The sequence below is a fragment of the Saccostrea echinata genome, unplaced genomic scaffold, assembly GCF_033153115.1.
Source record: "Saccostrea echinata isolate AGI-Se365-2 ecotype Australia unplaced genomic scaffold, CSIRO_AGI_Sech_v1 ptg000022l, whole genome shotgun sequence".
NCBI classification, from domain to species: Eukaryota; Metazoa; Mollusca; class Bivalvia; order Ostreida; family Ostreidae; genus Saccostrea; species Saccostrea echinata.
The window spans coordinates 7,497,403-7,514,190 of NW_026889771.1; the positions used below are offsets into that span (position 1 = coordinate 7,497,403).

Consider the following 16,788-nt stretch of genomic DNA (forward strand, 5'->3'; position numbering starts at 1 on the left):
AGTACAGTTTCTTAGACTTCAAAGAAACTTAAATCATATCGAGATGAATGAAATAAAAATTGTTGCATGAAATGATTTGAATTTCAAACTTAATTTGACCCTTTTTAAATTAAATAATAATTTTAAGGGTTATCCTTCCTGGCTGAGGAGCAGATATCCTTAAGATGTAAAAAGTACACTGTATAATAAATTTCAGATGACATTTCAAATGGCATATCAAAATCATCTAAGTCCAGGTCCAGATGTTTTACAATCAAAATATGATCAACTTAGCCCCCCTCCCCTTCTCCTGACATGATCCCTAATCCCAGAATTGTACATTTTTTGTAGAGGGCTAATTGCACATAATAATCATGCAAACAATTTGCCAGCAACATCCACAAATAAATAACATTTTCAAAAATGTAATGTATTTTAATTTTTGACCAACTTAGTCCCACTTTGGGACCTGAACACTGATCCAGGAGACATCAAATTTACTATTCTGATAAAGGGTTAAGTACTCATTGTAATCTTGCAGACACTCTGCCAAGGACTGGTTGTTATATATAATCATGTTAATTATATTTTCTCAATGTCCATGAGTAAGCACACAAATTTTTTTAGAAACATTTTATGTATTTCCAAAATAAAACCAACTTAGAGTGAATGCTGAACCAAGCTAGGGGACATGAATGTTAAAGTTTTGGCCAAGATTTATGCACATATTGTTATCATTTACTCAGTTTGCTAACTTTTTTTCTTTAGAAAAGAAAATTTTCAAACATTTATATTAACTTTTTTTCTTTAGAAAAGAAAATTTTCAAACATTTATAATAATTTTTTCCCCAATATGAACAAATGAGCCTAACCTTAGGGCTTGAACCATATATGCAAGGGCAGAGAATTTCACAATTTTGGTGGAAAGCTATGTGTTTTTTATAATCATGAAAAGAGTTTGCCTGTTTGATGTCCATGAGTAGAGAACAAAATTTTCAAAAATGTGCATGTAATATATTCTTCATATAAGATCAACAAATCCCCATCCTAGGGCCTAAACCAAGGACCCAGAAAGGGGAGGGGGGGGTAAATTTTGGTAAAACGGTAAGTATTCTATTTGATAATGCAAACAATTTGCTGGAGGAAAGGAAATTTTTTTTTGAAAATTGCAATTTTTTTCCTTGTTTTGGCCCCACCTCTTGCCCCCAATAAGGCAGAAACCATGAAATTTTAAACTTCTGTTCCCCTTTACCCATAGATTAAGAGGCTCATGGGCCACAACAATCACCTGAGTAACTATGGCCCTTCTTGTTCTTCATCAGAAGATTCTTTTTCCTATATATTCCCCATGTTAAACTTGATCACTCACTACAGCCCCACCCTACCCCTGGTAGTCATGATTTGAACAAACTTGAATTTACAACATCTGAGGATGCTTCTATATTAATATGACAAATCATGACTTTGCTGTTCCTGAGAAAAAGATTTTTTCTATGTATTCCTATAAAACTTTGATTGCCCATAGTGACCCCACCCTACCCCTGGGAGTCGTCTTTGAACAAACCTGAACATACACTACTTGTCAATGCTTATACATACATATGACTGATCATGGCATTGTTTTTCTTCATCCCAAGATTTTTTAAAGATTTCTCCTAAGTAGTACTAGTATTCCTATGGAAAACTTTAATTACCATTGTAGCCCCACCCTACCCAGGGGTCAAGACTTGAACAAACTTGAATCTACACTACCTGAGGATGCTTCCATATAAATATGATTAATCATGGTTTCCTATTCTTGAGAAGAAGACTTTTAAAGATTTTTCCTATCTATACCCATGTAAAACTTTGATTGCCATATTTGCCCTACCCTACCCCTGGAGGCCATGATTTGAACAAACTTGAATCTACACTATGTCAGGAAGCTTTCACAAAGGTTTAATCTTCTCTGGCCCAGTGGTTTTTGAGAAGATTTTTAAATGACCCCACCTAATTTTTACTTTTTCTTAATTATCTCCATGGATATCTGGGAGAGGGTATGGCCCTTCATTTGAACAAACTTGAATCCCCTTTATCCAAGGCTACTCTGTGTCAAGTTTAGTTGAAATTTGCCAAGTGGTTCTGGTGAAGAAGACGAAATTGTAAAAAGTTAATGACGGCGGCAACAACAACAACTCCAACAGCAAATTAAGACAGACAACAGAAAATTTTTGATCAGAAAAGCTCACTTGAGCCTTTGGATCAAGTGAGCTAGAAAGTTGAAATCAAGAGAAGATGGTGAAAATGTTCAGAAGTTTACAAACAACAGACAATGATGAACATGAATAAATTACAAAGTATATATGATTACTTTGATATTTTTTTAATAACTATTTGTACATTTCTTAACCATGAATCAAGTTAAATCTGCATTCTTTGAGCAACTACATGTATTTATAAAATCGATGTAAAAGCTTCCTATAAAACGTGTATTGTTGATAAACTGAAATATTCCCTTTTTCTAAGGTGTCTTGAAGCAAAATGTGAAATAATTACAGTTTACCTTTTGTTTCAAGGCAATGAAGTACAATTGTAATCTTAAAAGTGAACAAGTATATTCTTTGGATGCATAAAATATTTGGAACCATCAACAGAAAAACAGCTGATTGTTGATGAAATGAATATACTCCATAGAAGCAGATAACATATACAAAATAAATACAAGAGGCCCATGGGCCTTTAATCGCTCTTCTGATAAACTGTACAACCTATCACTTCTATTTGAAGCTTCGAAGTATCCTGTATAAACCCTTGAAATTCCAATTCACACTCTGAGAACCCAAGATGATTCTATGCCAATTAGTACCTGAGAGTTGGTCATGGTGACCTACTTATCACTTGTCATTCTCTGAGGACCCATCAACTAAGTTTGATGATTCTAAGCCAATTAATACCTAAAATGTTTTTTAAAATTATAATCATAAAATTTTATAAGTAGGTCAAAGTGACCTACTTTTCAATTGTTTTACTCCAAGGACACAAGATGCATCAACTGACAAAGTTTGATGATTCTAAGCCAATTAGTACCTGTAATATTTAATTAAAGCCATAAATTTTCAAAAGTAGGTCACAGTGACCTACTTTTCAGTCAACCTACTCCGAGGACCAAAGATGCATCAACTGACAAATTTTGACGATTCTAAGCCAAATAATTCCTGAAAATATTAAATACAGCCATAAAATTTCAAAAGTAGGTCACCGTGACCTACTTTTCAGTTGTTGTACTCCGAGGACCCAAGACGCATCAACTGACAAAGTTTAATGATTCTAAGCCAATTAGTACCTGAAATATTTGATTAAAGCCATAAATTTTCAAAAGTAGGTCACCGTGACCTACTTTTCAGTTGTTGTACTCCGAGGACCCATGACGCATAAACTGACAAAGTTTTATGATTCTAAGCCAATTGGTACCCGAAAATATTTTATTAAAGCCATAAATTTTCCGAAAGTAGGTCACGGGGACCTACTTTTTTAGTCGACCTACTCCGAAGACCCATGACGCATCAACTGACAAAGTTTGATGATTCTAGCCAATAAGTACCCAAAATATTTAATTACAGGCATAAATTTTCAAAAGTAGGTCACAGTGACCTACTTTTCATTCAACCTACTCCGAGGACCAAAGATGCATCAACTGACAAATTTTGAAGATTCTAAGCCAAATAATTCCTGAAAATATTAAATACAGTCATAAAATTTCAAAAGTAGGTCACCGTGACCTACTTTTCAGTTGTTGTACTCCGAGGACCCATGACGCATAAACTGACAAAGTTTTATGATTCTAAGCCAATTAGTACCCGAAATATTTTATTAAAGCCATAAATTTTCCAAAAGTAGGTCACGGTGACCTACTTTTTAGTCGACCTACTCCGAAGACCCATGACGCATCAACTGACAAAGTTTGATGATTCTAAGCCAATTAGTATCCGAAATATCTAATTAAAGCCATAAATTTTCAAAAGTAGGTCAGGGTGACCTACTTTTTAGTCGACCTACTCCGAAGACCCAAGATGCATCAACTGACAAAGTTTGATGATTCTAAGCCAATTAGTACCTGAAATATTTAATTATAGTCATATAAATTGAAAAGTAGGTCACGGTGACCTACTTTTCAGTTGACCTTTTTTGAGGACCCAAGATGCATCAACTTACAAAGTTTTATGATCATAGGACTTAAAATGTCCAAATTATGCCTCTAAAACACTTTGAAATCGAATGCCTGCAAAGTTCAAAAAGTAGGTCACTGTGACCAACTTTTTAATAAATATGTTTTATGGCCCCAAGATGCATCATCTTACAAGATTTAATGATTCTAAGCCTCCCCGTATTCAAATTAATGACCTTAAGTGTTTTAAAAAAGATTAGCCATAAAATTCAAAAAGTAGGTCAAGGTGACCTACTTTTTAGTTGACGTACTTTGAGGACCCAAGATGCATCAACTGACAAAGTTTGATGATCATAGGCCTTAAATTGTTCAAAATATGCCTCTAAATCATTTTGAAAAAGAATGGTCGCAAAATTTAAAAAGTAGGTCACCGTGACCTACTTTTGAGTCAACATGATATGAGGTCCTTAGATGCACCAACTGACAAGATTTGATGATCCTAGTCCTTATAGTAAGCAAAATATCAACATTTTAATAAAATGTAATTTTTGGTCAACTTTGAAGTGACCTTGAGACCACGCCCTTTGCCCCAGGGTAAATCCCCGTGCAAATTTTAATCTACAACATATCCTCATCCTTTTGTGTAAGTTTAGTGATAATCTGCCCAGTGGTTCTTGAGAAGAAGATTTTTTAGCAACCAGTACTTTTTTTTCTATTTTCCTAATTATCTCCCCTTGTTAAAGGGTCACAACCCCAGTTTTAGTATAAAAGGGAGCCCTTGGGCCAAGGATACCCTGTGACAAATTTGACAATAATTGGCCAAGGGGTTCTTGAGTTATGGCCCATATTCTAAAAAGTTTACGCACACCGCACAAATGGCCATAGCATTAGCTCTTTGAGCCTTTGGCTCAGAAGAGCTAACAAGACAATAACAAATTACAACACAGGCAAAACATATTTAAATACAAAATTTAACAGTTATAATATGTTCCGTGATGCAAAAAAAGGTTAAAAAAATATCCTTTCATTTTGCATTTTGAAAAACAAAAGTATGGTATAATTATAAATTTTACTATTGATTTGATTTGAAATTAACTTTAGTAGTGTCTATATTATAAACTCGGGAGGAAACCAGTTTGACTAACTTTTCAATGAAATTCAGAAAGTGATTTAATAGAAATGATTATATAATTATCTATTCAACAATCACCAAGGAGTAAATTGTATCAGCAGGTAATCGATATAATACACATCTACAAATGTATCTACATAAAAGGAATGCATTTATACAAATGTTTCAATATTGAAACAAATATTTCAATAAGAATCACATTACATGTATTTACAGATTATAATACTTTAACTGTCAACTTTGACAAACACTTTGGGACGGTTGAATATTTTCTTAGCCTCGTCAATCTCAGCTATTTTACCCTCTAATTCTTGTTTTTGTGACCTGATTCTAAAAGTGTCCATACGTAGAGGTAGAGCACTCAGTTCATTCACTAATTCCTTTTCCTCTGCAAGTAAAATTAAAAATTTCAGTAAGGACAGATGCATATACAAGTACCCCTCTTTATTAAATTTATTTAACATCAATAAATTGTCTTCATTGTTTTTCAGTTTCCCAAGACCATGGCCCCGTTTTACTACAGAACCTACATCAAAGTCCAAAGTCCAAATAATTCACATTTTTTTTTTTACATTAATTTTAAAAATATTTTTTACCTTTCTAAAAAGAATTTAGAAAAATATTTTTATGCAAGCAATTTTTTAACAGAATCATTAATTTTTGCAAGACAAACATAAAATGTTTGTTTGAGAAAACTCAAATTTCGGTTTGGTTTAATCAGTCTTGCATCTCCACCATAACAAAGATCATATGGAGAGACTATAGTCCAGTGAGTAGGGAGTATCTTGTAATCTTGGGGGAAGGATAACATTATTGCAGGTAATAGCAACTTAACACACTTACTTATCAGTAGAAGTTTGAGAGTTTCTTGACGTTCTTTCTCTGGGAGTAGTCGATGACCAGGAGGCATTTCTGGGTCTGGTGTGTTAGCTATCCTATCCCTTTCTTCTTTCTTCCACTGGTCTTTGCGTACTTGAAGGCTGAGTGAAAATATCACAACGAATATTAAACTGTAAGTTCTGTGTTTCTGCTTCATCAATTTTCAAAATGAAATTACTGGCCATCTGCCATTGACTAAAGTAAACATGCATTAAGTGTATAATTTCTGAGCTGAGTATCTTCAGCTCTGTGTTGATCTTAACATTGTACATACTATTTAGGAACCTCTCCTCTCTGATGCTTGCTGTATTCTTCCTCCTCTTTCTTTTTTAACTCATCCAAAGCATTCACACTGGGACTTCTCTTCATCATCTGATGTTTTGCTGATATTCCATTGATTTTGATAAAGTCTAAGTTATTTCTATGAAATTTAATCTGTCAATATAAAGAAAGCATGTGAAACATCTTACATAAATCTTGGTGTAAAAGTAAAGGCAAATAAAACATGTTTGTACCACATAAATAATCCCTATAGTATATGTAGACTTTATTCCCAGGAATAAACAACATAATAAACATGCTAAATTGTCCTATGTGCAGTTAATTTAATATGTACAGATACATGTATATGACTGTTAACATTACTTAGCCCACATTACTTTAACAGTTCTGCATTACCCATAGTCCCATACTTTGGTAAAATTTTTAAAAATGTAATTATAGGCTGACAAGTCCACAATACATGCAAACATAAGTGATATGTGATCAAGTTACTTAGTATACAACATAAGACCATAATAATTCCTACATGTATTTTTTCATCCCAACTTGCCCAAATTTTTACCACTGACTCATTTTTTTTAATTCGGATTTTGCAAACATCTTGATTCTGATTGCCAGGGATCATTATTCTACTTTCCATTCAACTTTCACTTTAAAATCCCATGACTGTGTACATGATTTTGACATCTGACAAGATGGTGTTTGCTGTAATATTTAACAAGGACAACTGGTTGTGAAAAATTGGTGAGGGTTTATTGTAAGAGATGTTTACATTGAAATGGAACTCTAAAAGGACTTTTATTTGGGCATGATAAGTAAATTTCCTTAGACTGATTAGATCAACAAAAATATATGTACAATGAAACAAATACAAAATCAAATTTAAAATCTGCCTGCCATAATTTTCAAAAAATATGGACAATAATCTACGATTTTTTTTTAATTATGGTCTTATGGACTAAGCTAAAATAATCAGTCTTAATAAAAAGACATAAACCTACCTCACTAGAACACCTGGCTGGGGGGACAGTTAGCTTCTCTGCTGGAGGGTCAGGGGTACAGGGACGAGAAATATTTTTAACAGAGGGACCGTTTCTTGAGTGTGCACGAAGGAAATTAGCTGACTTTGGCCTTGGAGCAGATGGAGGCCTCTGAATAAATTAACAAAATTAAATGTTCAATACATGTGTTACATCAGACTTTATCACATACTTAGTAATAAATACAGGTTTTTTGCATATGCAACATGCTTGACGTCACAATAGCCATATCAGCTTCTAGGGCTGATACGGATCCTGCAGGGCTGATACAGATTCATATCACACCCCTAGTAGATTAAACCTTAATAAACAAAACTTGTGATGATACAATGTACACCTTTTTTTGTTAACATTCACTTAATTTTAAATATAATAAGCTATATGTCAGTAGTCAGTGCATGATTAATTATTTGTATTTTTCTCAAGTTGATGTGTGCTGTATTTTATTACTAAGTATAAACATAATAAAACATACCCTTTTCCACATCACATCCTGTATCAGCCCTCGACCAATATCAGCCCCCAGGTCTTCAGCCTTTTGGCTGATATAGGATGTGATATGGAAAAGGGTATTTATTATTCTCTATATATCTGTCAACATTTACAATAAGGTGAAATCATTTAAGCACATCTAGCTATGCATAATTTGTTGATGAGTATCTACAAAGTATTGTTAATGTGTAACATATAAATTCAAACCTGTATGTCATCTCTGATTTTGGATGTTATTCCACTATATTTTTCTGATTTCCATAGTGCTTTGACTGGTTGGTGAGCATTGGCTTCTCTTTCCTTAGACTGTCTCTGAATTTGCCTCATTCTCTTCACATTTTCACTCAAATGGTCTCGCATTCTGCTCTCTGAATAGAAATGTGGCTAGTTGAATGTTTTTCTCTTAGCAAACAGAAAAAAATGGTACTGTGCTTTTCTTAATTGAAACACTAATATGGTGGCAATCAAACTGTTTCACAAATAAAATAGAATAATTAAAGTTATGCATCTTTTCACTAATTATAAGCTTAGATTGTTTGTTATTAATTAAAATGTAATATTAATTATGATTGCATGTCCAGTCATCCCTGTGACCCCAAGGGGTCCTTTATTAATCTGTACAGGTGAATGTATAATCATAAAGCATTTCTCAAACATGTGTATAGGCCTACATGTATTTTCTACTTTGTTTAATACCTGGGCGCCCTCCTCCAAAATGTGTTTGGCCATAGCCGCTACCACTAACCATCATCGTTCCTCCTCCGTGCATGCTTTTGTGAGTTCAATTACTGATCAGGGGTATATTTTTGTCATTCAATCTTAAAAATTATTACAAATATTTGCAATCAGCATGGAACTTACAACATTACTTGGTACCTTTTCATCACTAACTCTCAATCTTAAAAATTATTACAAATATTTGCAATCAGCATGGAACTTACAACATTACTTGGTACCTTTTCATCACTAACTCTCAATACTTTAATTTCTTAAATATAGAGTGTTTAACCATTTATCTTACGTCTATCATAAACATCTTATTTGAAGACAAAGCAAAGCAAATACATTGATCAAGTGGTTTCTATACACGCTAAAACACATACCTTCCATATTGAAAGTCACGTGACCAATCTTTAAAAAAAAAAATAAGCAAAGAATTTATCGGAAAAGACAAAAAGAAAACAAAATTAATATAACAGTACCAACTTGTAAATAAACTGAATTAAAAATTCATCTGATATATTTTTAGGAGAAAAATAAATGTCTCGTATTAACGAGAGCTTGTATTGTCTAGGTAACATCAACATCCGGTTTAAGCAAAACCGAGCGAAAACATGACAGATACGGGATAGTTCGGGATTTTATTTCAGGGTGTATTTTGTCAAAATATCGACTGAACAAAAAATAAGTAATCATGTCGCGAGCTGCCGTGTCCAAATCACGGGCAGACAAAGGCTCTAAGCCACCACCTGCACATACACCCGTGGTTGCACATGAAATCGTTCCTGGAAAATTCACAGATCAGGACTGGTATGCAGACGAGTTTCGTTACATTTATCTTCTTTTTGCTGTAATAAGACCACAGTCACTCGTTATAATAAAATGCTACAGAATATTACGTTAAATATAAGACTATATTGAATGTATGTAGATGCCATTTAGTTATAGCGCTTAGATGCACATTTTTTTCAAGCAGCTAATAAAATTTAATATTATCGCAGGAATATCATGTGGGTTTTTCTTAGCTTGATAAGAGACTGGGACTAGAACAATCATATTTCATATTTTTAATTGGATTTTTGGGTAAATTGTTGACCATGCACCCAGCAACCTGAAGCTTAATTGTAAATGAGCTGAAATATATTATGATTATTAAATATTACCATTTATACTCTGCAGGAATTTCATGCTTGACAAAGATGGAGCAGAGGATTTCATTGAAGACATTATGGAAGAGGTGGTGGATACCACAATGGAAAAAATATACGATATTTACATAGATAAACAACTCCTTCCATTCACAGTTACAATGGCAAAAGATGCGATTCTTCAAATAATTGATGTAAGATTAAAACAGAGCAGACAAAAATTATAAAATTTACAACACAGATATCATTTAATATTCTTTATTGCTTGTTTGTTTGTTGTGTCTGAGTTTTTTAAAGTTATTTGTATAATTAAAGTTAATTCTCAAGTTCTTTTATGTTTCAGTGGCAGTTTTTAGCGCGAGATGAAGGAGAAGTTAAAATTGAAACTGATCCTGGATGGATGGAAGATGAGGGTATGTGAAGTGCTGTTTACATTTTAAAATATTTTTAAAAAATAAACAATATTTGTATTTATTATTATTGGCACAAAAATTAGAAATATGCCATTTGATTTTCACTTTAAGAGCCAGATCCTGCCTCAACTGACTGCTGGGCCCAGGGATCTGTCCCAAAACAAATCATTCCTCCCAGACCTATTTCCCCTGTGGCAGAAGTCTTTGATGAAAATCCTGATGTTGAAGATGAAGATGTTTCTCCACTGTAAGTACAGTTAAATTTTGGTTTCTCGAATACCATGGATATGTCAAATTTTGTTGTAAGTCCCAACCACCTTTTCTATATGTATTTAAACCTCAATATCTCTAATACCTGGATATCACAAAGTTTGTTCTTGGGTGCCATCCAGTTTTAGATAATAAGGATTGACTATATCAATATTGTCCATGATATAATTTATTAAAAGAAAATAATCTAAGACGTGAAATTCTTGAGCTTTCAAATTAAGGTGCATTATTATTGCATTTTAATGATAACTCAATTGTTTGATGACAACTTTTTTTTAAACATTTACTATACAAATACAATATAAATACGTAATTATTCTGTAATTTGTTGAGACTTGTTGTAGAGGGTTAATGCACACATACATGCATGTATTAGGTACAAATTCATGAATTGAAATCTTTTTATTTTTTAGACCAGGGAAGGAAGGTACAAAAGTTGAGGAGGAGGTTCCAGAGATGGAAGACAAAGTCTCAGAAGCAGAAGAAGAAAGTCCACAAAAAACCAAAACCCAATTTAATAGGGTACCGATAGGATATTTGTGTTTTATTTTATCCAGGAAGTATAATGATAATAATAAATAAAATGGGTATGATAAAAAGTCCTCACTTATATGTGTATCTTAAACTATGCTTCAATTAAAATTACCGGGGTACTAGAATATTGTGAATAAAATTTAATTCATTTTAACATTTATGATTGTAATAATTTATATTTGTTGTAAAATGCAGTAATTTGCACTTAAATTGCACTCACTCTTTCAATATCACAGGGTAAGAAACCGGAGAGGAAGTTTAAGTTCAAGCCATACAAGGGTAGACTTGGCTCCAGTCATGTCAGCAGAATGTCTGAATCATTGGAAGAAACAGAGATGAAGATGGTAGCAGCTGAAATTGAGGCCAGTCTAGAATTCAAGCAAATGGACAAAGCCAGTGGTCTGTTGAATATGCCAGCATCATGTCATTCAATTCTCAAAGTAAGTTTTAAGCACATATATAATCTTTTTCTCTCTCTCATACTCTCATGTGTGTGTAAGAGAGTTATAGAGAAAGAGAATTACTTTACTACCAAAGTTCTTTTGAAATAGACAATTCTAAAAATGATATATATATATATAAATATTTATTAAACACATGCAAAAATTATGAACAATGTCTTCCTTTGATATGCCAGATTGTACTACATGTATAATTATTTTAGTGACATATCAGAAAGTCCCTGATATGCATTGTAGTGAGAATGCTCTTTAAAGGGGATTAACTCTTTCAGGTTCAGTCTGGAAGGCCACCAGGGAACAAAGATGTTGTTTATGATGAGATGGGCAATGTTCTGGCTGTTGTCAAATTAAACCCAGAAAAACTACCATCACATAAGTATGTATAAATATATTTTGAGCAATGCTTATAGATTTCATCTTTAACAATTTAAAGAAGAGAAGTTCTACAAAAAAATTAAAGATGTAGTTTTGATAAAATGAGAGTGAAAGTTGATGTTTTTCAGTATTTGCGGGTTGCAGAAGAGAGTTATTATTTCTTATTTCAGAGTTAAAGTTAATTATCAGGTAGTAGATCCATCAGTTGAAGCAGCTCAAGCCAGACTAGAGGCCATGCGACACGGAAAATTCATGAGAATAAAATTAAAGAAAAAGAAGACATCCCCAGAAGAATCGCTAGATAAATCTTTTGGTGAGCTACATTTGTATTGTATACATACATATAATGGAAAACATGTGATATCATTTTTCCCTAAATAATTTAAGGATATATATGCATTCATCTTAATATCTGTAAACTGTTGCAAATCAGAGTTCATCTGTTTGAATTTTCACTGAATAGTGCTGTGTGGTTGCTTGTAGCACTGGTTCCATAGTATTTGAATTTCTGCAAATTTCATCATGCTTTTACATGATACTATTTGATTAATATTAATGAATGATATTCATGTCTTATGATTTTCTCATATCCACTGTTGTAGATGATTCCTCATCTAGGCAAACAGATGCAAAGACCGAGTTACCTCCACCTATGGTGAGTAAAATACAGAAATCTTTGATGAATTATTTCAAATAGCTAATTAAAGTAATAATTGGGCACGTCTTACTTATAAAGATAATTTTTAACTTTGGTGTAAGCAAATTGAATGCAAATTCATAGTCTTTCAGATTATAACTTAATTATTTTCTTTTACTGGGGAACTGTTTACACATTCTACATGTGTATGTATCCATAATTTTTGAATTGTTTTTTTATTCTCCAAATATTTTTTTCTGCAGATAGAGACAATGGAACTAGCTCCTGGGGTGACAGTAAAGGAGGGCGGAAGAATTAGGAGAGGACCAAAGAGGGTAAGTCATCTAAATGTTACACTAGGAGGTACAAAAAACTTAATGTCTGGCAGTTGGTTCCAAAGAATTTTTGAAGGGTTATTTTCATTTGACTTTTTTTTTTCAAAGACTAGCTATCAATATGCAATAGAACTCATTTTGCCTATACATGTGTGTATCCATTTTTTCTTTCAAGAAGTAAATTTGGACTCTTTTGCAGTTTGTACTTAATGTAATTTACAAGGAAATCATCTTTATCTGAAAGAGTACTCATGTTTGGTATTACAGTATGTACGTAAATCTGATGTGTTAACAACAAATCTACAAGGACTACATCCAGTGGCCAATAAAACAACAAATCCAGCCCTAGAAGTTACTGATCTGCTTGACAGAACCACCCCAATACTTAGACCAATCAGAGACTCTCCCCCATTACCCCCCATTGTACCCCACCCTCCTAGTCAGCCCCGAATATCAACATGAGAGGGATGAGTGAGGGATTCCTAATGATTGGATTTAAATTCAAATTTGTTGTTGTCAGAATATTTCTGAAAAACAAGTGATTATATACTGTTGTTTTATATACAGTTACTCTACTTAATAGTACTATATACATACATGTAATGTGCACATGTTAAATTCTGCTTGACACAAATATCATTTTTTAAATGATGAAAGTGTCACTTGTGATATTCATGAATAAATCTAACAGTGAAAATTGATGTGAGAAATTGAATATGTGATTGTTATCAAATAAATTTTTATTATTTTTTTTAACTGATTCAAGCTTATATGTAATGTTGTTTTAGTGCACTAAAACCTATGTTCAGAGGTCAAAGTCTAATTTAGGTCATGATGTTGTAAAACACATCCTTTTAAAAGGTACAAATCTGCTAATTATTGCAAGCATAGGTTAAAGAAAAACTAGAGGTACTGTGAGCACTGAGCTCACAAAATGATACCCCACCTCCCATATGTTTATAATGGCAAAGTCCAAGTTTTGCTATGGGAGACCTGAGGCCTGTTCAACAGAGCGAACGTTCGCGAGCGCTCGCGAACATTTCTGTTGGAAAGATAAGGAATTTTGGCGAGCGCTCGCGAACGTTCGCTCTGTTGAACAGGCCTCTGAAATATGTGTCCGATAAAAAAGCGAAATAGGAGGTGCAAAATGGCACTATGTAACAAAGATTCTGTGGAAGTATCATTAAATTTTATTCAGTAGTATAAGAGGAGTTGTGGATAAGAGATGCATGGCTATCCCTCAATATTAGAGAAAGAATGGCAGTTGTCTATGTTTTGCTATTGGAAACCCAAACCATGCATCTGATCAAAAAAAGTAAAATAGGAGGTGCACAATGGCACTCATGTAACAAAGATTCTGTGAAAGTATTAAATTTTATTGAGTGGTATAGGAGGAGATGTGGATAAGAGATGTGTACCCCAAAGCGTAATGGATGGAAGGACTTACAAACAAACGGACGGACACCCCTATCACTATATACCCTCCACTTTTCAAGCAGGGGGTATAAAAATGACTTGACAAATAATTTGAATTTATAAGGTCAAAGGTTGGGTCATTTATTAGTCATGATTGTAACTGTTTTATGTTGATATACTTATTTAAGCTATATATGGTTAAACATAAAGTTTTGGCTGGTATGTTTCAAAATTCCCAGCCAAAAGCTAAGATTTGGTGCCGAGTGCACAGGTAAAGGTCAACTGCAGCACCTGAAAATCATCTTGCCATAATTACAGCGTAATATCATAATCCTGGGTAGATTAATAAAAATACTGGTACACGTAGTTCTAGCTGGTGGTAGCAGATTTTCTTTTCTCAAAAAATCACTATGAAGATAGTAAGACTGGATTTCAAGGTATTCAAAATTTGATATGAAATATGTATAAATATATATAGCCTAGACAGTATACTTAGCTAGATAGAAGCATATATCCAAATCATTTTCCAATTGTAAGGTAGGGATTGGAGTTGGCATACACATCTATATTCAAAATATTGCAACCAGGTAATCCACAAATAAAACTGCAGATAGTAAGTTTGGCAAAACCCAGGTTGACACACCTGGTACATTGCATAAACAAAGTTTTAAAAAGTTTTTAAAAAAATTGTCTCGCCTGAGCACTTCCACCTAATTTTTGACAATAGGAAATAAAATTTGACTCATCTTGAAAACAATATTATAAAACACTAATTTTTTTATCATTTCCACACCATTTTTACTCGATTGATACAATTTGAAACAAACCAATATGTCATGATTTTTCAAAAGTCTACAGAAATTTACAGTGTTATGAGGGAGTAGTAATTATTTCCGGAGATCAACCAAGTGTGACCAAATGGATTCTAAATGTGTGCCATGTCATTACTGAAAAGGCAAGTGATGAGAAATCTTGAGTATTTATGAATCCCTTTCTGAAATGGCTGGCATTATCATAGTGTCAGATCACCAAAGACTGCATTTGCTAATATTATACATGTGTAACAGGAAAGGAGAGAAATGAGACACACCAGTCCGGGATTTGAACCTGGGCCCTCTGAATCTCCAGTCAAATGCTCTAACAACTGAGCTATCTGGTCACTGGCGATTGAACCCATTTGACCACCACAATGGTAATCCTTCACAGAGATAAATGTGCTACGTACAGTTACAGATTTAAAGGTCAAAAGTCATGGTCACCATTTCCACTTTCAAGGTCAAAGTAATCTCTCTGATAAAGCCATTGAAATATCTTATCCTCTTTTATTTATGTGTATTTATGTGTGGTCTTTCACTACATAGTCATAGAAGACCTGCAAATATGTACATTATACATGGAACAGACTATACTTCCTGTCAGTGAAATGATTTTGGGGCACTGAGGAATTAAGAGCCATTCTGTGTAATGACTTGAACTTTTATATAGGAGCTGTGGCATGCATAGTCTCAGAATTTCTCCACACTCTCTAAGATAAAAGTCTTTGATGCAGTAAACTCAAATCAGGCAAAAACTGGTTGCTATGTGTCATGGTTACCATAGCAAGATGTCCTAAAGTTTGAAAAATGGCATTTTTCAACATGCTCAGAGTCCCCCAGTTAACATTTGCAGCAAAGCAAACAAGTGGCAATGGCTGTTTCTGAAAGTTGAAGGCCTGGTGTCTTATATGCATGATAAACATGTTTGGTAAATCAACTACTAAATACATAACTATGGAAACAAAGTATAATTCATCAAAAGTAATAATTTTGTTCATTTAATTCTATAAAGTCATAAACTTAAGAATAAAAACAATTAAAGGTTGAAATGCAAGCAAATAATAGACAACAGATCTTTGTAACATACCGTATATCCTCACCTATAAGTCGATCCGCCTATAAGTCGGTTGTATTTTTTGAGGTTATTTTGGAGGGATTTGCTATTGACCCGCTTATAAGTCGGTACAACTTTTTGTAAGAATCAGTTGACAATTTCAAATCAATGCTCTGATGTTTTAACCTGGTTTCGATTAATATTTTTAGAAACGACGCCGATATTTAATTTTAAATCATAAGAAAAAAACATAATGCACACTTAAGATAAAAAAAAGTTATCAAAATATGTAAATACTTGTACTTTATGTATAATTTTAGAATACATAAATGATATAATATATCCAGACCTTGTTCAACGATAATCGTGGGAAATGTTTAAAAAATCTTACACTTCCCCATCCAGAAAAATACTAATCTTTTTATGACTCGCCTATAAGTCGGTCATAGAGTTTTAGACCGAAATTCAACTCCCAAAAAACCGACTTATAGGCGAGTATATACGGTATACCAAGGACGAAATATGATATTTCTTATAGGTTGGCAATGGTTGCCATGGTTTTTATACCACGAAAGGATTTTAAATTTACTCTCTTAGTGTTTTAATCTTATCCTATCTTTTTAAAAAGCATATTTCTATATAACAGATGATCAACTTTTAAA

The 16,788-nt window shown here is 33.3% G+C and overlaps 2 protein-coding genes across 2 annotated transcripts; one reads left to right on the plus strand and one right to left on the minus strand.

The window, feature by feature from the left end:
* Nucleotides 1-5,155: 5,155 nt before the first annotated feature.
* Nucleotides 5,156-8,767, minus strand: LOC133190842 (enkurin domain-containing protein 1-like). Its single transcript, XM_061326526.1, has 6 exons — nucleotides 8,645-8,767; nucleotides 8,156-8,316; nucleotides 7,418-7,567; nucleotides 6,409-6,569; nucleotides 6,099-6,235; nucleotides 5,156-5,643 (listed from the first exon to the last, which is right to left on the minus strand). Exons 1-6 carry the CDS (start codon nucleotides 8,715-8,717, stop codon nucleotides 5,483-5,485), a joined length of 843 nt encoding a protein of 280 aa, XP_061182510.1. The 5' UTR covers nucleotides 8,718-8,767; the 3' UTR covers nucleotides 5,156-5,482.
* Nucleotides 8,768-9,225: 458 nt separating this feature from the next.
* Nucleotides 9,226-13,592, plus strand: LOC133190843 (uncharacterized protein C2orf81 homolog). The gene is made up of 11 exons (XM_061326527.1): nucleotides 9,226-9,478; nucleotides 9,848-10,010; nucleotides 10,160-10,229; nucleotides 10,341-10,476; nucleotides 10,913-11,021; nucleotides 11,270-11,473; nucleotides 11,767-11,870; nucleotides 12,040-12,182; nucleotides 12,472-12,524; nucleotides 12,770-12,841; nucleotides 13,109-13,592. The coding sequence occupies exons 1-11, from the start codon at nucleotides 9,363-9,365 to the stop codon at nucleotides 13,301-13,303; spliced, it is 1,365 nt and encodes a 454-aa protein (XP_061182511.1). The 5' UTR covers nucleotides 9,226-9,362; the 3' UTR covers nucleotides 13,304-13,592.
* The last annotated feature ends 3,196 nt before the right edge of the window (nucleotides 13,593-16,788 follow it).